We start from the raw sequence: 20191 nt of genomic DNA on the forward strand, positions 1-20191 counted from the left end.
GGCAGTTCATTAAACCCAATAATGAACCACACTTGAACCTTCCGAAAAAAGGTTTTAAATTTGCAAAATTTTTCTTCAAATTTAGGTAGATTATTTATGGCACGATTTGAAATCGTGATTGAAGGTCACAAACTTAATGTATACAATTTCAGGTAAACTTCATTGAACATGCTGATATCATACAGTTTTTGAAGAAAAATTTCAAAATTTGTAACATTAGATTTTACACTTTTTGCTTTCTTTAACATAAAGACATATTTATACCCTCCACTATAGGATGGGGGTATATTAAGTTTGTCATTCCATTTGTAACACATCGAAATATTGCTCTAAGAACCCATAAAGTATATATTTTGGGTCGTGGTGAAATTCTGAGTAGATCTGAGCATGTCCGTCCGTCCGTCCGTCTGTTGAAATCACGCTAACTTCTGAACGAAACAAGCTATCGATATGAAACTTGGCACAAGTAGTTGTTATTGATGTAGGTCGGATGGTATTGGAAATGGGCCATATCGGTCCACTTTTACGTATAGCCCCCATATAAACGGACCCCCAAATTTGGCTTGCGATTGCTCTAAGAGAAACAAATTTCATCCGATCCGACTGAAATTTGGTACATGGTGTTAGTATATGGTCTCTAACAACCTTGCAAAAATTGGTCCACATCGGTCCATAATTACATATAGCCCCCATATAAACCGATCCCCCGATTTGGCTTCCGGAGCCTCTAAGAGAAGCAAATTTCATCCGATCCGGCTGAAATTTGGTACATGGTGTTAGAATATGGTCTCTAACAACCATGCAAAAATTGGTCCACATCGGTTCATAATTATATATGGCCCCCATATAAACCGATCGCCGATTTGACCTCCGGAGCCTCTTGGAAGACCAAAATTCATTTTATTCAGTTGAAATTTGGTACATGGTGTTAATATATGGCCTCAAACACCCATGCAAAAATTGGTCGAAATCGGTCAATAATTATATATAGGCCCCATATAAACCGATCCCCAGATTTGACCTCCGGAATCCCTTGGAAGAGCAAAATTCATGCGATTCGGTTAAAATTTGGTATGTGATGTTAGTATATGGTATCCACCAACCATGCAGGAATTGGTTCATATCAGTCCATAATTATATATAGCCCCCATATAAACCGATCACCAAATTTGACCTCCGGTGCCTTTTGGAGAATCAAAATGCATCCGATCTGGTTAAAATTTGGTACGTGGTGGTAGTATATGATATTTAACAACCATGCCAAAAGTGATCCATATCAGTCCATAATCATACATAGCCCCCATATAAACCGATACCCGAGATTTGGTTTTGGAGCCTCTTGGAGGAGCAAATTTCATCCGAGTCAGTTGAAATTTGGTACATTGTGCTAGTATATGATCGTTAACAACCATGTCTAACTAGGTCCATATCGGTCTATAGTTATATATAGCCCTCAGATAAATCGATCCCCAATCACACAAAAATTGGTCCATATCAAGTTCATAATTCTATATAGCCCCCATATAAGCGACCCCCATATTTCAATTCTGACTCTCTACGTACCGAGCAAAAGTCCATGTCGATTCGTAATTATTTGGTAGACTTACTCATATATAACCTTTTGTATAATATATACCACGTATGGACTAACTCACAATTAAGAAAACGATGTTAAGAAGTTTAAAGATACCACAACCCAAGTAATTCGATTGTGGATGGCAGTCTTTGGTAGAAGTTTTTACGCAATCCATTGTTGAGGGTACATAAGATTCGGCCTGGCCGAACTTACGGCCGTATGTAAAGGGTGATTCTTTTGAGGTTAGGATTTTCACGCATTAGTATTTGACAGATCACGTGGGATTCCAGACATGGTGTCAAAGAGAAAGATGCTCAGTATGCTTTGACATTTCATCATGAATAGACTTACTAACGAGCCACAACGTCGAATTTTCAGTGAATGGGCCCTAGAAAAGTTGGCAGAAAATCCGCTTTTTTATCGACAAATTTTGTTCAGCGATGAGGCTCATTTCTGGTTGAATGGCTACGTAAATAAGCAAAATTGCCGCATTTGGAGTGAAGAGCAACCAGAAGCCGTTCAAGAACTGCCCATGCATCCCGAAAAATGCACTGTTTGGTGTGGTTTGTACGCTGGTGGAATCATTGGACCGTATTTTTTCAAAGATGCTGTTGGACGCAACGTTACGGTGAATGGCGATCGCTATCGTTCGATGCTAACAAACTTTTTGTTGCCAAAAATGGAAGAACTGAACTTGGTTGACATGTGGTTTCAACAAGATGGCGCTACATGCCACACAGCTCGCGATTCTATGGCCATTTTGAGGGAAAACTTCGGAGAACAATTCATCTCAAGAAATGGACCGGTAAGTTGGCCACCAAGATCATGCGATTTGACGCCTTTAGACTATTTTTTGTGGGGCTACGTCAAGTCTAAAGTCTACAGAAATAAGCCAGCAACTATTCCAGCTTTGGAAGACAACATTTCCGAAGAAATTCGGGCTATTCCGGCCGAAATGCTCGAAAAAGTTGCCCAAAATTGGACTTTCCGAATGGACCACCTAAGACGCAGCCGCGGTCAACATTTAAATGAAATTATCTTCAAAAAGTAAATGTCATGGACCAATCTAACGTTTCAAATAAAGAACCGATGAGATTTTGCAAATTTTATGCGTTTTTTTAAAAAAAAAAGTTATCAAGCTCTTAACAAATCACCCTTTACTTGTTTTAATTTAAAATTAGAATACAGATCTTAGCATTTTCTTATTCTTTCATTTCTTACTCTTTATTCAATAAGGAAAAGATATTCGTAAATAAAAAAAAATTGACAAGAAAAGAAATAAAAACGTTTACTATTCAATTTCGTATATTGTCAAAACCTAAGTATTTTACCAAGGCTTACGACGTTTTTGACGTCATCGGTAAAATACATCGTAAATGTATGTCAAAGTCCTTACAGTTTACGTTAGGCAATCACTGACTTTAGTAGACAACCACTGTGCAGCAATTAAATGACCCACAACTATAACTGCTACTTGGTCAACTCAATGGCTTATATCTTATGGCTTTAGCCTCAGATTGTTTTCTGATTATGTTGAGGCTACAACGTCCACAGCCAAAAACACAAAATCGGTCAGCTGAGGAAAACCATTTGGAGAGTTATTCAAAGGCGAAAACAACACACACACACTGGCAAACGTACAGACACACACACAAGAACTCATACCATTACCATCATACAACTTGAGAATTTCTTGTATTTTCATTTTTTCATTTGCGGTTGAGGTTAAAGTTTTTGTGTGGTTTTGAGCCTATTAAACTGAAGAAATTGGTTTTGTACTTCATTCGAAGAGAGTTTTGTTACCAGCCATTGGGTGAATTGGTCAATAAATGATCACCACCAAGCAATAGTAAAATTTGGTCACTCTCTAAATGAGATTCTAAAAGCATAGAAATATACGATTCAATAACCATTGTCCTAGTCCCATTGTTCACCTCTGTGTCTTCTCATTGCTGGCCTAGAATAATTTGCATGGCCACAAGGCGAAAACTGTATGTAGAAGTTATTTGGTCATTTTGTTATCACCATTCAAGGAATGTCAGCTATAGCTTTTAGTCTATTGAGTTTTCATCCATAAATAAGGAATATAAAGAAGAAAAATTGTTTTATTGGTCTTTGGAAAAAGGAAGAAATAAATTATTTCTTACGGGCAGGCGTATCCTTTTGCTCATTGTTATACAGCTGTTTTCTCAACAAATCATGAATATTTTGGCAATTTGTGAAAGACCCAAAAGTGAGGGGGTGGGGGACAATGTGGAGAACTTAAGAAGATGTAATAAAATTTGACAATAATTTGTTGTTTGTTATTTTTCTAGTTAATATCGGCATAGTATTTGGGCATTATTTGTGGACCAATGAAATGGTCATATTAAAAATTTACATTGTGGCATGGAATGGAAAAAGTGTACAAAATTGAGTTGAGGAAGAGAATATGTACGGCCGTAAGTTCGGCCAGGCCGAATCTTATGTACCCTCCACCATAGATTGCGTAGAAACTTCTGCGAAAGACTGTCATCCACAATCGAATTACTTGGGTTGTGGTATCTTTAAACTTCTTAACATCGTTTTCTAAATTGTGAGTTAGTCCATACGTGGTATATATTAGACAAAAAAGTTATGTATAGGTATGTCTACAAATAATTACGAATCGATGTGGACTTTTGCACGGTACGTAGTGAGTCAGAATTGAAATATGGGGGTCGCTTATATGGGGACTACAATTATGAACTTGATATGGACCAATTTTTGTGTGATTGGGGATCGATTTATCTGAGGGCTATATATAACTATAGACCGATATGAACCTAGTTAGGCATGGTTGTTAACGGCCATATACTAGCACAATGTACCAAATTTAAACAGACTCGGATGAAATTTGCTCCTCCAAGAGGCTCCAAAATCAAATCTCGGGATCGGTTTGTATGGGGGCTATATATGATTATGGACTGATAAGAACCAATTCCTGTATGGTTGTTGGACACCATATACTAACATCACGTGTTTGAGGTCATATATTAACACCACGTACCAAATTTCAACTGAATCAGATGAATTTTCGACTTCCAAGAGGCTCCGGAGGTCAAATCTGGGGATCGGTTTATACGGGGGCTACATATAATTATGAACCGATGTGCACCAATTTGTGCATAGTTGTTAGAAACCATATACTTACAGAATGTACCAAATTTCAGCCGGATCGGATGAAATTTGCTTCTCTTAGAGGCTCAGCAAGCCAAATCTGGGGATCGGTTTATATGGGGGCTATATATAATTATGGACCGATGTGGACCAACTTTTGCATAGTTGTTAGAAACCATATACTTACAGCATGTACCAAATTTCAGCCGGATCGGATGAAATTTGCTTCTCTTAGAGGCTCAGCAAGCCAAATCTGGGGATCGGTTTATATGGGGGCTATATATAATTATGGACCGATGTGGACCAATTTTTGCATGATTGTTAGAGATCATATGCTAACACCATGTACCAAATTTCAGCCGTATCGGATGCAATTTGCTTCTCTTAGAGGCTCCGCAAGCCAAATCTGGGGATCGGTTTATATGGGGGCTATATAAAGGGTGATTTGTTAAGAGCTTGATAACTTTTTTTTTTTAAAAAACGCATAAAATTTGCAAAATCTCATCGGTTCTTTATTTGAAACGTTAGATTGGTCCATGACATTTACTTTTTGACGATAATTTCATTTAAATGTTGACCGCGGCTGCGCCTTAGGTGGTCCATTCGGAAAGTCCAATTTTGGGCAACTTTTTCGAGCATTTCGGCCGGAATAGCCCGAATTTCTTCGGAAATGTTGTCTTCCAAAGCTGGAATAGTTGCTGGCTTATTTCTGTAGACTTTAGACTTGACGTAGCCCCACAAAAAATAGTCTAAAGGCGTCAAATCGCATGATCTTGGTGGCCAACTTACCGGTCCATTTCTTGAGATGAATTGTTCTCCGAAGTTTTCCCTCAAAATGGCCATAGAATCGCGAGCTGTGTGGCATGTAGCGCCATCTTGTTGAAACCACATGTCAACCAAGTTCAGTTCTTCCATTTTTGGCAACAAAAAGTTTGTTAGCATCGAACGATAGCGATCGCCATTCACCGTAACGTTGCGTCCAACAGCATCTTTGAAAAAATACGGTCCAATGATTCCACTAGCGTACAAACCACACCAAACAGTGCATTTTTCGGGATGCATGGGCAGTTCTTGAACGGCTTCTGGTTGCTCTTCACTCCAAATGCGGCAATTTTGCTTATTTACGTAGCCATTCAACCAGAAATGAGCCTCATCGCTGAACAAAATTTGTCGATAAAAAAGCGGATTTTCTGCCAACTTTTCTAGGGCCCATTCACTGAAAATTCGACGTTGTGGCAGATCGTAAGTCTATTCATGATGAAATGTCAAAGCATACTGAGCATCTTTCTCTTTGACACCATGTCTGAAATCCCACGTGATCTGTCAAATACTAATGCATGAAAATCCTAACCTCAAAAGAATCACCCTTTATAATTGTGGACCAATTTTTGCATGGTTGTTAGAGACTCTATACTAACACCATGTACCAAATTTTAGCCGGATCGGATGAAATTTGCTTCTCTTAGAGGATTCGCAAGCCAAATCTGGGGGTCCGTTTATATGGGGACTATACGTAAAAGTGGACCGACATGGCCCATTTACAACACCATCCGACCTACATCAATAACAATTACCTGTGCCAAGTTTCAAGTCGATAGCTTGTTTCGTTTGGAAGTTAGCGTGATTTCAACAGACGGACGGACGGACATGCTTAGATCGACTCAGAATTTCACCACGACCCAGAATATAAAGGGTGATACGGTCAAAATTTGGTCAATATAAACTTGACGTATTTCTTTCAATTTTGCATTTAAACCTTCTGTGCGTGATGAGGTCCCGCTGGACCTTTTTGATTTTTATTCATACATAACTTTATCTTTTATATGAATTTCAGCTTGATGGTTTATGACTTCTTGTACTGAAGTGTTTTAAGTTGAAAACTTTAAATTTTTATGTGATTGAATCATTAAATCGGTTTTTATGGGTATTTGAAAAAGTTTAGTGCGATTCTGCGTGATGAGGTCCAATGGGACCTATTACTAATTACATTAGTGGTTTTAGCACAGTTTAAAAAGCAGTGTAAATATATTGCAATTTTCGTATTTGGAACAATTAATAACACTAACATCCTTTCAGAAAATACCGTTATTTGGAAGAATTTGTCATTTTTGAAGTTTCCATTGGTTTCGTTGCTTGGTAGTACATAATTTTATGTCTTCCGTTGATATATCCAATATAGTGAGAGTAAAAGTGCAAAAAAAGTTATTTGAACTTCATGGAAATCTTGGTCGAAATAAGTTTTTATATTTTTATACATTTTCCAGACCTATCGGCTCCTGGAATTTGGCAAGATGTGCCTCAATTTGGGTCAAGTTTGAAACAACCACTGTGCACATAATACTGCGAGCAAAACGAACGCCACTAAAAAAATCGTATTGTTTTTCCTTCAAAAATCCAGTTTGTTAAGAACATTCAACTACAAAAACAATATATTGTTGCTTGGTACGTATAAGGATACTTATAGGTACCACGCCTGCGTCAAACATCAGGGCCACTAGTATACTAATCAAAAATGTTAACATTATCTGTATCCTATTAAAAATTAAATAAAACTCTATATTTACAACCAAATGTTTATATATGCAAATTGTGCATTATAGAAGAGTCCACCTACAGTAAATGATCGAAAGATATCGTAGGGATAACCTCTCTACCATCCTTTTTTTATTGTAGGTCCCACGGGACCTCATCATGATGGTATCGCTTCCAGTGTTATCACATACACAAGGGTTAAAAAACCTGAATACTCATTTTGAAGGTGTGTGTGTTTAGAATGTTGCTCCTATTTTGATTTTGGAATTCACTCTTCAGTTGTCAAAATGCCGTCCAAGCAAGAAGAGCAGCGTATCAAAATTTAGCTCGCGCATCGCGAAAATCCGAGCTACTCGCACGTAAAGCTGGCAAAATCGCTAAAAGTTGCGTTTGTCGACAGCCAGGAAGTCTGGATCGGGGGGAAATCGAAAACCGGAAGCCGCTGAGACGACAAAGAGAGTTGCCGGTAGTTTCAAGCGAAACCCTAACCTCTCTCTCCGAGATGCCGCAAATAAGCTGGGTGTATCGTCTACAACCGTGCATCGAGCCAAAAAACGAGCCGGACTATCGACTTACAAGAAGGTAGTGACTCCAAATCGCGATGATAAACAAAATACGACGGCCAAAGCGCGATCCCGGAGGCTGTACACGACGATGCTGACGAAGTTTGACTGCGTGGTAATGGACGACGAAACCTACGTCAAAGCCGACTACAAGCAGCTTCCGGGACAGGAGTTTTATACGGCAAAAGGAAGGGGAAAGGTAGCAGATATTTCCAAGCACATAAAACTGTCAAAGTTCGCAAAGAAATATCTGGTTTGGCAAGCCATCTGTACCTGTGGCTTGAAAAGCAGCATTTTCATAGCTTTCGGAACTGTCAACCAAGAAATTTACGTGAAGGAGTATTTGAATAAACGTCTGCTGTCTTTCCTGAAGAAACACGGTTGTTCCGTACTGTTTTGGCCGGATTTGGCATCTTGCCATTACGGTAAAAAGGCCATGGAGTGGTACGCCGCCAACAACGTGCAGGTGGTTTCAAGGACAAGAACCCTCCCCACACGCCAGAGCTCCGCCCAATTGAGAAGTACTGGGCTATTGTCAAGCGGAACCTAAAGAAGACCAAAAAAACTGCTAAGGACGAGCAGCAGTTCAAGGCAAACTGGCTTTCTGCGGCGAAGAAGGTGGACAAGGCAGGTATCAAGCGTGAGGCCCGGCAATTCGGATTTGGAAAAGCGAAAGCCTAACTGAATATTTTTCCTGAATTTTATACTAATTGAACTTGAAAAAGAAATTTAATTTGATTTTTTAAATAAACGATTTCACCGATTTACACGCGTTTTCCCTTGACCAAATTTTGACCGTATCACCCTTTATATACTTTATGGGGACTTAGAGCAATATTTCGATGTGTTACAAACGGAATGACAAAGTTAATATACCCCCATCCTATGGTGGAGGGTATAAAAATCATTTGCTTATCGAACGATTATTGCTTTCTGCTTTGTAGTTATACACTCAAAAAACAGTGAACTCTCTATTTCACTAAAGCCAATTTAACTTTATTCTACTTCATGGAATTATTATGTTTGGAGAAAGTTTCCTTTACTCTAATAATTTTTTGCGTACGTTAGTTAAATTAACAAAAAAAAAAAAACGGGGAAAAAATTATACACAAATTAAGCATAAAGATTTACTAAATTCGTATTTCTCACAACATAGTTCATTATTTCTTTAAATTTGTAAATTTTACTACAAATGCGTTCATCATGAACTTCGTATGTCACTAAAGACATTCTTGCAATTTTGAACTTCAATTTTTTCTTTCCAACTACAAATTTTTCTTTAACAAGTGAAAAAACTTAATTATGTCTCATAAATTTTCTTGAATTTGTCGAAAAATATTTGCTTATTTTTGTGATATCGGCGTGATGCCAGCGTTTGTAATACTGTTTAGTTAAAATTTTCTAAAAATATAAAGCATTTTCTAAAATTAATCGAAAGTTTTCTTTCCTGGTGGGTTCACTGTTTTTTTCAGTGTAGTTCTACTCACAATAATCTCTCAATAATGATGAAATTTCTACATGACGCACAGTTTCTGTCAGTGATTTCAGAAATATCGTGACATTATGTTAAGTAAACAAAAGTCGAGATCGACCAATCAACTTTTTCACACAACAAGGTCATAATTTAGGCCAGGCCGAATCGGAAATATCCACCGCTACACTCAAACAAAGTTTACTTGGTCCCAAAGATTTTTACCTTTCCTTAAGGATTTTGGTAGTGACTCTGAATCATGCATGCGGTTTCTTTAAAATAGACAAAAAAACAGACATTTTTTAGGGTTCTATTCTGAGCACGACTCATCAGCCCAGTTCTGGACGCATCAACCGCTTTTTCAGATGTCGCAAACCGTTCTCCAATTATTTTATATTTTACGTGCAGGAATAAAAAGATGTCATTCAGACTATGTTATATGGCGGAAAACCCATCAAATCGATGTGTTAAGTACTCAAAAAAGCAGTTGTATGAGCCGATGTGTGGCAGCTCCAATTGTTGAGGTGATCCGTCCGGCGGTTAGTTTTCCTGCAATATCAGTTCGTGCACAGCATCAATGGTTTCCGGAGCAACAACTGATTTTGGACGACCTTCACGAAATTCTTTAAATTCACAATACAATCGAAGATTCATTGCCAAATAAGTGAATTAAATTCATCGATGTACTGTAGTTGAGTTAAGCCACGTCGAATGTTGTAATTTTCGTATTTTTCATACTAATATTTTATTAGCACGAAAATATTCACGATTTAATTCAATTGATATGCTTTAATTTCTTTAGGATACATCAAATAATATTTCTAATATTTATTTTGCTCAAGCAAAATTCTCAAGGTTATGTGCCCTCAAATAAATAAATCTACTTTTCTTGAAAAAAAATTTTTTTTTTCTAATCAAAGGTCAACTAATCTTTCGCGTGGCTCTTTGTCCTTTTGTTTGTGTGTGTTTTTTAGGTTTTCTTTTATGCAACAAAGCAACAATAAAAATATTTTTTTTTTATAAATTCCAACAACCTTTTGGACTTAATTTTATTTTGTATAAAAAAAATCAAATATGCTTTTAATATTTTCCTATTACGCATTTTGATCTTTTTTAATTCTATTTGATTGTGGCTCTCTTTTTTATCTGTCTTACAGATTGAACGTTACATACAAATGCATGATGAATTGGAACAATTCGAAGATTTTAAAACCATTCATCAATGGCTTCTTATTGATATTAGACCTTTGAAGTATACCCTGCTTAATATGACATGTAAATGGTCACAGTTCTATAAAAAGGCATTATTGCTTTATGTTGAAAGGACATTACAGGTATGAGTATACTTGAACAAATTAAAATTAAATCAATTATATTGAATTAAATAATTATAATGAAGTTAAGCCTATAGATTATAACTTATCAAATAACCAATGCGTACACAATGGCGTATACGTGTTGTATGAAAAATTTTTATAAATCATACAACCCATAGTCTATTCATTTTCACAACTCGAAACAAATGAAGTACCAATAAGAAATAACAACAATAAAGCTAGCTTGAGCCGAAGTCCATATACCATTACCATTTGCAGATATATACGACCGTAAGAGTTACGTCGAATATCGAATGCATCATGGATTAAATGTTTCAGTTTTCTTTAAAAATATATCGCCGTAGAATTTTAGATCGATTTGAAAGCATGGTTGCCACTCGAGCCAAAAATAATCTACCAAAACTTGGAGAAAATTTTACCAAAAAACTACCAAACAAAAGAATCATATTTTGCAAAATTTTATTTATATAGAAAAATTCCTTTCTATAGAAATTTTTTTCAAATTTTATTTCTATAGAAAATTTTGTCAAAATTTTATTTCTATAACAAAAAATTTTTTAACATTTTATTTCTATAGAAAATTTTTACAAAATTTAATCATACGGTAAAATTCAAAATCTTTCTAGTGAAAATTTTGTCAAAATTTTATTTCTAAAAAAAAAATTGTCAAAGTTTTATTTCTGTAAAAAATTTTGTCGAAATTTTATTTCTATTATTTATATAGGAAATTTTCTAAAACATTCATGTAAATAGAAAATTTTGTAAAATTTTTATTTCTTTAGAAATTTTGTCAAAATTTTATTTCTCTAGAAATTTTTTGTCAACATTGTATTTCTATACACAAATTTTTTTTCAAAATTTTATTTTTATCGAAAATTTGTTTTTTATAGAAAATTTTTTCATTATTTTATTTCTACACAAAATTTTGTCAAAATATTCTATAAAAGTTTGTAAACTTCCTCTTAGTGGAAGAGGAATATTTTGCAAAATCTACCAAAACATCAAGAATTCTACCAAACAATCAAAAATCTACCATTTTTGGTAAAATTTTACCAATTGTGGCAACCCGAAATTTAATTTTAAATTTCATGTTTTTTCTTATTTTATTTCTATAGAAAATTTTGTCAACATTTTATTTCTATATTATACATTTTCAAAGTTTAATTTCTATAGAGAATTTATTTAATTTATTTCTATTTCTATTACAATTTTTTTTTCTATACAAAATTTGGTCAAAATTTTATTTCTATAGAACAAATTTTGTTAATAATTTATTTCTATAGAAAATGTTGTCAAAATTTTATTCCTATAGAAATTTTTTTGAAATTTTTTTTTCTATAGAAAATTTTTTCAAAATTGTATTCCTGTAGGAAATCTTGTAACAATTGTAATTATATAGTAAATTTCAAAATGTTATTTCTATTGAAAATTTAGTCAAAATTTTTATTTTAAAAGAACATTTTGTCAACATTTTATCTCTATAGAAAATTTTGTCAAAATTTTATTTCTGTAGAGAATTTTGTGAAAATTTTATTTCTGCATAGAATTTTGTCAAAATTTTATTTCTATAGAAAATGTTTTCAAAATTTTATTTCTATAGAAAAAGTTTTCAAAATTTTATTTCTATAGAAAATTTTATCAAAACATTATTTCTACAGAAAATTTTGTCAAAATTTTATTTCTATATAAAATTTTGTCAAAATGTTATTTCTGTAGAAAATTTTGTCAAAATTGTATTTCTGTAGAAAATTTTGTCAAAATTTTATTACTATTGAAAATGTTGTCAACTTTTTTATTTCTATTGAAAGTGTTGTCAAAATTTTATTTCTGCAGAGAATTTTGTCAAAATATTATTTCTATAGAAAAAGAATTTGTTAACATTTTATTTCTATAGAAAATTTTGTCAAAAATTTATTTCTATAGAAAAAAATGTGTTAACATTTTATTTCTATAGAAAATTTTTTCAAAATTTAATTATATGGTAAAACTTAAAAACTTTTTTCTATAGAAAATGTTGTCGAAATTTTATTTCTATAGAAATTTTTGTCAAAATTGTATTTCTTTACACAATTTTTGCAAAATTTTATTTCTATCGAAAGTTTGTTTTCCATAGAAAATTTTTTCACTATTTTATTTCTATACAAAATTTTGTTAAAATATTCTATAAAAGTTTGTAAACTTCCTCTTAGTGGAAGAGGAATATTTTGCAAAATCTACCAAAACATCAAGAATTCTACCAAACAATCAAAACTCTACCATTTTTGGTAGAATTTTACCAATTGTGGCAACCGTGTTTGAAAGGCAAGGAAGATCAAGAAGATCGGTTCCCGAAATTAAATTTTAAATTTACTGTTTTTTCTTAATTTATTTCTATAGAAAATTTTGTCAAAAATTTAGTTCTATATTACTTCTTTTCAAAGTTTCATTTCTATAGAGAATTTTGTCAAAATTGTATTTCTATAGAATATTTGATCAAAATTTTATTTCTATAAAGAATTTTGGCAAAATTTTATTTCTATAGAAAAAAATTTAATAAGTATTTATGACCACACGTTTAAATTTTATTCTATTATAGTTATTCAAACTGGGCTTTTTGGTCCAACTGACCAACATCTATAATAAAAGAAACAAGTAAGGAAAGTATAAAGTCGAGCGGCGCCGACTATATTATACCACTAATCTAAATTTTCGATACCATATCACAACCGTCAAATGTGTTCGGTGTTATATATAAAGGTTTGTCCCAAATACCTACAATTAAATATCACTTGAACTGGACAGAATTTGGTAGACTTCTACAAAATCTATAGACTCTAAATTTAAGTCGGCGAATGCACTAGGGTGGAACACAATGTTAGTAAAAACAAGTATATACAGTAGTCAGTTCGGCCGGGCCGAATCTTAAATACCCACCACCATGAATCAAATATAATACTTTCCTTTGAAAATGTCAGGGGTGTTTGATGACAGATAATTTTCCAAGCAGATCAGTTCAACCAGTATGCTTCCCACAGATAAATGTAAATATTTTACCTATGAATACTAGATCAGATTCTGAATTTATAAGAACCATTTTTGTTTGAGTTTGAGAGGAATCGTAAACATCTCTTGTAAGTGTGCAAGAAAATGATGATATAACGCCTTCAAGCAATTTTCATGATCAGTGCGCCTTCTATACCCTCAATAAGTGAAATCGGTCTATATGGAGGCCTTACCAAATGGAGCGATAAAACTAAATCATATACACTTTGTTATGTATCTAAAATGCCTGTATATTTTCAATTTGTGGCAAATCGGATAAAACCTAAAATTTCTAGAAAGCCTAGGAATTAAATCATGGAAAGATACACACAGTATTCTGCACATTTAATTGTAGTTCTAAGATCTCGACCCAAATCGGAGGGCCGGTATATAAGGGGGCTATAACAAAAACTGTACCGATACTCAATATACTCGGCACACCCGTTTATGGTCCTGAATACCTCTAGATTTCAAATTTCAGGCAAATTGCATAACAACTACGGCTTCTATAAGCCCAAGAAGTAAATCTGGAGATCGGTCTATATGGGGGCTATATCGCACCATGGTCCGATAATCAGCATTTTCGGCACATCTCTTTATTTTCATAGAATACCTCTAGATTTCCAATTTCAGGCAAATTGGGTAAAAACTACGGATTCTAGAAGCCCAAGAAGTAAAATCGGGAGAACGGTTTATATGGTGGCTATATCAAAACATGGACCGATAATCACCATTTTCGGCGCATCTCTTTATTTTCCTAGAATACCTCTAGATTTCCAATTTCAGGAAAATTGGGTAAAAACCACGGATTCTAGAAGCCCAAGAAGTAAAATCGGTAGATCGGTCTATATGGGGGCTATATCAAAACATGGACTGATACTCACCATTTTCGACACACGTCTTTATGGTCCTAGAATACATCTATATTTCACATTTCAGGCAAATTGGGTAAAAATTACGGATTCTAGAAGACCAAGAAATAAAATCGGGAGATCGGTCTATATGGTGGCTATATCAAAACAAAGACCGGTACTCACCATTTTCGGCACACGTCTTTAAGATCCTAGAGTTCCTCTAGATTTCAAATTTCAGTTAAATTGGATTAAAACTACGGATTCTAAAAACCCAAGAAATATCGGGAGATAGGTCTATATGGGGGCTATTCAAAACATGGACCGATACACCCCATGTTCGTCACACCTCTTTATGGTCCTAGAATACCTCTAGATTTCCAATTTCAGGCAAATCGGATCGAAAATACACTTTCTAGACGCCCAAGAAACAAAATCGGAAAGAAGCAAAATTCGAAACATCGGAAATCGATATTTCGACGTGTTACAAACGGAATGACAAACTTATAAAAATATGGGAAACATTTAAATCTGAAGCAATTTTATTGAAACTTCGCAAAAGTTTATTTATGATTTATCGCTCGATATATATGTATTAGAAGTTTAGGAAAATAAGAGCCATTTTTACAACTTCTCAACTAATCAGTGGCGATTTTACAAGGAAAATGTTGGTATTTTGATCATTTTTGTCGAAATCAGAAAAAACATATATATGGGAGCTATATCTACATTTAAACTTGACACGCATAGCTACAATGCTAATTCTATTCCCTGTGCAAAATTTCAACTAAATCGGAGTAAAAAGTTGGCCTCTGTGGTCATATGTGTATAAATCGGGCGAAAGCTATATATGGGAGCTATATTTAAATCTGAATCGATTTTAACCAAATTTGGTACAGGCAGTTGGAATGTTAATTCTACTTCCTGTGCAATATTTCAAGTACATCGGAGATATTGGCCACTCTGGTCATATGAGAGTAAATCGGGCGAACTATATATATGGGAGCTATATCTAAATCTGAACCGATTTCAATAATATTTGGCACACTTGACTACACCAACCAAGATGGGGTAAAACTCTGGCTTCTGGGACCATATTAGTCTATATTGGTGGAAAGATATATATGGGAGCTATATCTAAATCTGAGCCGATTTCAATAAAATTTGGCACACTTGACTATAGTTCTAATTGTCCTTCTTGTGCAAAAATTTAAGCAAATTAAGGTAAAACTCTGACTTCTGAGGCCATGTAAGACCATATCGGGCGAAAGATATATGGGAGCTATATCTAAATCTGAACCGATTTCTTCCAAAATCAATAGGGTTCTATTCTGAGCCAAAACTCATACTTGTGCCAAATTTGAAGTCGACTGGACTAAAACTGTGTTCACAGACAGACGGACAGAAGGACATGGCTGTATCGACTCAGGAGCCCACCCCATCTCGTCTCCTTCTGGGTGTTGCAAACATATGCACTAACTTATAATACCCTGTTCCACAGTGTGGCGCAGGGTATAAAAATTTTGTTAAAAATTTATTTCTATAGAAAATGTTGTCAAAATGTTATTCCTATAGAAAATTTTGTGAAAATTATATTTCTATAGAATATTTTTTCAAAAATGTAATTCCATAAAAAATTTTGTAGAAGTTGTAATTATATAGTAAATTTCAAAATTTTATTTCTTTTGAAAATTTAGTAAAAATTTGTATGTCAATAGAACATTTTGTGAAAATTTTATTTCTATAGAAAATGTTGTCAAAATTTTACTTCTATAGAAAATTTTGTTAAAATTTTATTTCTGTAGAAAATTTTGTTAAGAATTTATTTCTATAGAGAATTTTGGCCAAATTTTATTTCTATACAAAATTTTGTAAAAATTTTAATTCTATAGAAAATTTGTCAAAACATTATTTCTATAGAAAAAAAATTGTTAAAAATCTATTTCTTTAGAAAATGTTTTCAAAATTTTATTTCTATAGAAAATTTTGCAAAAATTGTATTTCTATAGAAAATTTTTTCAAAATTGTATTTCTGTAGAAAATTTTGTAAAAATTGTAATTTTATAGTAAACTTCAAAATGTTATTTCTATTGAAAATTTAGTCAAAATTTTTATTTCAATAGATCATTTTGTCAAAATTTTTTTTTATTTCTGTAGAAAATGCTGTCAAAATTTTATTTCTGCAGAGAGTTTTGTCAAAATTTTATTTTTATAAAAGATATTATCAAAATTTTATTTCTACAGAAAATTTTGTAACATTTTTGTTTCAATAGAAATTTTATCAAAATTTTATTTCTATAGAACATTTTGTCAACATTTTATTTCTATAAAACTTTTGTAAAAATTTTATTTCTATAAAAGATATTATCAAAATTTTATTTCAATAGAAAATTTTGTAAACATTTTATTTCTATAGAAAATTTTGTCAAAATATTATTTCTATAGAAATACATTTTGACAAAATTTTCTATAGAATTTTTTTAAGTGCACAGCCTTCCATATAATTCAAAAATTGCAATATCATAACCTTTATAATCTTAAGCTAAAAAAGTTTAATTTAAAATTTCGTTACAGCGTTTCACCGATTTCATAAAACAAAGTTTCCAGCTGCTACAACTTCATGTGCCGCGTGATGATTTTCGTTCATTGCTTAAAGTGCTTGAGGTCATAGCACGTATTAGGAAAAAGGAAAAATATGCAGATCATCTCTTTAAGCCTCTCAAAGAAATCGTTCAGCTATTAAAGATATATCATGTGCAAATAAATGGACAATTTGCCCGTTCCATAGATCAATTACCCGTACAATGGCAACATTTGAAAATCGTGGCAGCGAGTAAAATGGAATCGCTGCAAGAGACCAAACGCTATCAACAACATCGAGTTTCAGCCATTGCTATACTTTATGGTTGTCATCTGCAGACGTTTGCAAAACATTTTCAAAAAATGCCGGTAAATTTCAATTTGCTGCCTAACACAATCGATTTGCATCACAATGACTTGACGTTGTGTTCTTCCTTTTTTTTTTTTGTTCTTTTGCTTTGCTCTTGCATTGCATTTTTATTATGCGTCCACTCTTTACCTTATCTTTTCTCGAACAGTTTTTTGAAACTCCTTGCCCGAAGGTATATACGCTATGTGACCAAGTTTGCATGAAAATGGAATGTTTTGATTGGCAACACAAACGCATCCGACATTGTGCTCAACTCCTTGACATTGCTCCACCGGATGATAGTACGCTGCGTGTATGTGCCATCGAGGTTAAACGCGTCAAGGTAAGATGAGTTACAGAGTTACTCACACTTTTCATTTCTCAAATGGATTCGTGGCAATGAGCCACGAAATCTATGACAACAATGTAATGATTGAATACTGGCAAAATTGTTTACACTAGACGACAGGAATTGGCAAAAAAATAGTAGAGATAATACGATGAGAATGGTGAGTAATGGTACAAAATGTCCAAATAGTTCCCACCTAAAAAATTTAGAAGTTGTTTCATAAACCGTCGCCTGGGTGACGTTTATAATTTTATTTTTATTATATTATATCCTCCACCATAGGATAGGGAGTATATTAACTTTGTCATTCCGTTTGTAGCACATCGAAATATTGCTCGAAGACCCCATAAAGTATATATATTAGTGGTGAAATTCTGAGTCGATCTAAACATGTCCGTCCGTCTGTTGAAATCACGCTAACTTCCGAACGAAATAAGCTATCGACTGGAAACTTGGCATAAGTAGTTGTTATTGATGTAGGTCGGATGGTATTGCAAATGGGCCATATTGATCCACTTTTACGTATAGCCCCCATATAAACTGACCCCCAGATTTGGCTTGCGGATCCTCTAAGAGAAGCAAATTTCATCCGATCCGGCCGAAATTTGGCACATGGTGTTAGTATATGGTCTCTAACTAACACCATGTAAAAATTGGTCCATATCGGTCCTAAATTATATATAGCCCCCATATAAACCGATCCCCAGATTTGACCTTCGGAGCTTCTTGGAGAAGCAAATTTCATCCGATCCGGCTGAAATTTGGTACATGGTGTAAGTGAATGGTCTCTAACAACCATGGAAAAATTGGTCCATATCGGTCCTAAATTATATATAGCCCCCATATAAACCGATCCCCCGATTTGGCTTACGGAGCCTCTAAGAGAAGCAAATTTCATCCGATACGGCTGAAATTTGGTACATGGTGTAAGTATACGGTCTCTAACGACTATGCAAAAATTGGTCCACATCGGTCCATAATTATATATAGCCCCATATAAACTGACCCCCAGATTTGGCTTGCGGATCCTCTAAGAGATGCAAATTTCATCCGATCGGGCTGAAATTTGGTACATGGTGTTAGTGTATGGTCTCTAACAACCATGGAAAAATTGGTCCATATCGGTCGATAATTATATATAGCCCCCATATAAACCGATCCCCAGATTTGACCTTCGGAGCTTCTTGGAGAAGCAAATTTCATCCGATCCGGCTGAAATTTGGTACATGGTGTTAGTATACGGTCTCTAACAACTATGCAAAAATTGGTCCACATCGGTCCATAATTATATATAGGCCCCATATAAACCGATCCCCAGATTTGACCTCCGGAACCTCGTGGAGGAGCAAAATTCATCCGATCCGGTTGAAGTTTGGTACGTGGTGTAAGTATATGGTCTCTAATAACCATGCAAAAATTGGTCCATATCGGTCTATAATTATATATAGCCCCCATTATAAACCGATCCCCAAATATAACTCCGGAGCCTCTTGGAGGTGCAAAATTCATCCGATCCGGTTGAAATTTGATACGTGGTTTTGGTATATGGTTTCTAACATCCATGCAAAAATTGGTAAATATCGGTCCATAATTATATATAGCCCCCAGATCCCCCGTTTTCACCTCCGGAGCCCCTTGGAAGAGCAAAATTCATCCGGTTGAAATTTGGTACATTGAGTTAGTAGATGGTCTTTAACAACCAAGCAAAAATGTATCCATATCGGTCCATTATTATGTATATTGCCCATATAAATTGATCCCCAGATTTGACCGGAGCTCCTTGGAGAGCAAAATTCGTACGATCCGGTTGAAACTTGATACGTGGTGTAAGTATATGGTCTCTAAGAACCATGCAAAAATTTATCGATACCGGTCCATAATTATAAATAGTCCCATATAAAGCGATCCCCAGATTTGGCCTCCGAACACGGTTGCCACTCGAACCAAAAATAGTCTACCAAAATATGGAGTAAATTGTACCAAAAAACTACCGAACAAAAAAATCTTCTAAGAATTTTTTTTCAAAATTTTATTTCTATAGAAAACTTTGGCAAAATTTTATTTCTAAAGAAAGTTTTGTCGAGATTTTATTTCTAAAGAAAGTTTTGTTGAGATTTTATTTCTATAGAAAATTTTACCAAAATTTTTTCTATAGAAAATTAGAATTTTATTTCCACTTGTTTTTTGTTGATTTTTGTTTTTTTTTTTTTGATTTTCTATTCTTTTCTGCGACAATTAAATGTCCAAAAAAATTTTTTTTACCTAAATCAGCCAAATTGCGTATTTTTTAAGACTGATCCAAAATAACTTCATTGGTAATCCGAAAAAAATTATGGAGAATCCCGGTATGGTCTTAAAACGAAATGTTTGTGGAACAACTTCCAACAACAGACCAACAAAAAAAGCATTGAAAATGTTATTTTT

The 20191-nt window shown here is 34.1% G+C and overlaps 1 protein-coding gene across 1 annotated transcript in view; it reads left to right on the forward strand.

The window, feature by feature from the left end:
* Nucleotides 1–20191, forward strand: part of LOC142238925 (dynein beta chain, ciliary) — a 243383-nt gene that overhangs the window by 113744 nt on the left and 109448 nt on the right. Inside the window, exons 14-16 of the mRNA XM_075310695.1 lie at nucleotides 10438–10614; nucleotides 17064–17438; nucleotides 17588–17761. Of these exons, the coding sequence (XP_075166810.1) occupies nucleotides 10438–10614; nucleotides 17064–17438; nucleotides 17588–17761 (726 nt within the window). The remainder of the gene's footprint in view (nucleotides 1–10437; nucleotides 10615–17063; nucleotides 17439–17587; nucleotides 17762–20191) is intronic.

The sequence above is a fragment of the Haematobia irritans genome, chromosome 1 (assembly GCF_050003625.1).
Source record: "Haematobia irritans isolate KBUSLIRL chromosome 1, ASM5000362v1, whole genome shotgun sequence".
Taxonomy (NCBI): domain Eukaryota; kingdom Metazoa; phylum Arthropoda; class Insecta; order Diptera; family Muscidae; genus Haematobia; species Haematobia irritans.